At 32.8% G+C, this 2,735-nt stretch overlaps 1 protein-coding gene across 1 annotated transcript in view; it reads left to right on the forward strand.

Annotated features, from left to right (window-relative positions):
• Positions 1 to 2,531, forward strand: part of LOC103141591 (meprin A subunit beta-like) — a gene marked incomplete at its 3' end in the record, with an annotated part of 30,918 nt that extends 28,387 nt beyond the window's left edge. Inside the window, exons 12-16 of the mRNA XM_016673934.1 lie at positions 807 to 854; positions 1,753 to 1,794; positions 1,941 to 1,988; positions 2,180 to 2,224; positions 2,493 to 2,531. Coding sequence (XP_016529420.1) covers positions 807 to 854; positions 1,753 to 1,794; positions 1,941 to 1,988; positions 2,180 to 2,224; positions 2,493 to 2,531 — 222 coding nt within the window. The remainder of the gene's footprint in view (positions 1 to 806; positions 855 to 1,752; positions 1,795 to 1,940; positions 1,989 to 2,179; positions 2,225 to 2,492) is intronic.
• Between the last annotated feature and the right edge of the window lie 204 nt (positions 2,532 to 2,735).

The raw sequence follows: 2,735 nt of genomic DNA on the forward strand, positions 1-2,735 counted from the left end.
TATTATTATTATTATTATTATTATTATTATTATTATTATTAATTTATTTAATTATTTTAGATTTGATCGTATAGTCTAAACAACAAATACAACAGCCAACAAATTTCCAAAAACAAAACAAAACATTCTTATTCCATGAATCAATCAAAAATAACTAACAGCAAAACAGTAAAATAACAGATAACTGTTGTACCAGTTGACAAGTAAAACATCCTCAAAACATTTTATATATATATATAAATAAATTTATACTTTGAACCCACCTAGTACAATACAGAATAAAAAATTCTTGACAATGTGGTTTTGACTGCAGGCAAGTGGTCCGACAGACTGAAAAATAAGACACGGTTAGTGTCGTGACTGAGTGGTCAGCCACGAACACCAACCGGCGCAGCTCCCACTCATAGGGTCACATTTTTCCAGCCCAATCACGAGAAAAACTTTACAAATTATATTTGTAGATGTTAAATATTCTTACAGTACTTCGTTAATTGTTGAACTAGAAAAATATGACCCTAAGTAAAAAAAGAAGTGAAGAGCTGCCTCTCTCACCCACCTCCACCAGCGCTCCTCAGAACTCTGGTGGGGGAAGCCGCGAGAGTGCCTGACGGACCAGGTGCATGCAGTCACTCATCACACCACTAGGTGGCTTCAAACAAACGCATTGATCAAAGAGCTCATAAACACATACAACCCTACAATCATTTTGATCAAAACTCACAAAGACACACACAAGCTTTTATCTCTGTTACATACAGATAATAGGCTGAAAAATTATGTTGTGATTGATTCTTTGGCTTTTGCAGAATCTCAACCACCATCATTCCACCACCTCCTGGAATAACGAATAACAGGTATTCCTAGATTAAATGAACATCTTATTTGTCAAACACTTTGATGTGGACTTGGTGTGATGGGTTAATGCATTTCTTGCAAGACGTGACAGATATTACCCACTTAAAATTTTTATTATAGGATAAAGAAACTCCAAAGATCAGTCGTTAGATAATAATCAAAACTAAAATTGCATGCTTTTTAAATATCAGTGCAATTTCTGTGTACTACAGTTGTTCTCAAATGTAACTGGATTTGTAACCACTGGGATTAACTCTGACCCATTGTGCCACCAAATTAAAATTCTTTAAAAGATTTTATGGCAAATGTTTTTATTAGGGCTTTATTAGCATTTTTGGTGTTTGATTTAAGATAATATTTGGATAATTGTGGATTAAAGAATTGTTTGAGGAAAACATATTGTACACACTCAATTTGGATTCTGATGAGAATCAAGATAACCTATTTTAATAATACATGACCGCAGACATTCAATGTGTATTATAGCCGTTAACATTTTTTATTTCCTTAATGTGAATTGAGAAAAAAATCAAATTTAAATGTTTGCTCCACATTTTAGCTCAGTCTATTCTGGCTCACTCAAACAACAATGCAAAAAAGATAAATAAATAAAAAATTGGTATCAGTACAAGGAATGCTCAACAGCACTTTTTTTTTAGATTTTCTTCATACTAATCTTAACAGTTATTTAGACTTAGTGCTAAAAAAAAACATTGACCCCTGTAAACTATATTTTTATATTTTTTTCCTCAAGATTCTGGTATATTTAGAAACTGCAAGTATTCGTTTTACTTCTGACTGATCTAGAAATGAATTCAATCAGACATTATCATTGCTTTGTAAGGGATTAAGGTACTTTTTCAGTTTTGTACTTCAACTTTGGTTCTAATTTTGCAGGACGTTAACTACTATCCATCCATCTACTACTACAGATGACAGGTATTATACTTTAATGAGAATTGTTTGCGTCTTAGATGAGTCTATATTCAGAAAATAACATGACAATTCATTGTGTAGCAACTAGTATTTCACTAGACATAATAGGCTGAAAAATGATGTTGTGATTGATTCTTTGGCTTTTGCAGCATCTCAACCACCATCATTCCTCCACCTCCTGGAACGACAGATGACAGGTATTCCTAGATTAACTTAACACTATCAATAGAAATAAGGTGATCAGATCTAGCAGGCACATTTTGGACATCAGCCAAGATTCACAGCTGTAATGATAACATCCTTCACACACAATGACTCATGTTGTAAAATAGTATTTTTGCTATGCTGCAAAAAATCTCATTGTTCATTGATGCTTTGGCTTTTGCAGAACCTCCACCATCGTTCCACCACCCGGACCTACGACAGATCACAGGTATTCCTAGACTTAGTGGTTATCTTGCTTGAGAAATCCTTTTATTACGAGTTGTATATATCAGTTAGCATAATATTTTAATTTTTATGAAGCTGACACAAAAATGTTCCACAAGTTTCTCTCACTCATTACTTGGAAAAGTCATAATTTAGGAAAAAAAAAACAAAAAAAAAACAACAATAATTTGGCTAGTTCAGACATCTTAAGACCTATGTAAGATACTTAACATGAGTCAAATATTTATTTTTGTTTGGTTACTATTTTACAGGGTTTCCTCTACCGTCCATCCACCCTTTACTACAAAAAGGTATTGTAACATTTAATGAGAGTTGTTTGCAAATCTTTGAAACTATATATAGGAATATATGCAGGGCATAAAGGAAATAAATACAGCATTGCTACTGTTACAAGACATTATCAACAGCAACAAGGGGATAAGATCTAACAGGCACATTTTGATTGAATTTAAACCTAAAAATTCATATTCACACACGATGATTCATGTTGTAAA

This window comes from Poecilia formosa, unplaced genomic scaffold (assembly GCF_000485575.1).
Source record: "Poecilia formosa unplaced genomic scaffold, Poecilia_formosa-5.1.2 Scaffold87, whole genome shotgun sequence".
Taxonomy (NCBI): Eukaryota; Metazoa; Chordata; class Actinopteri; order Cyprinodontiformes; family Poeciliidae; genus Poecilia; species Poecilia formosa.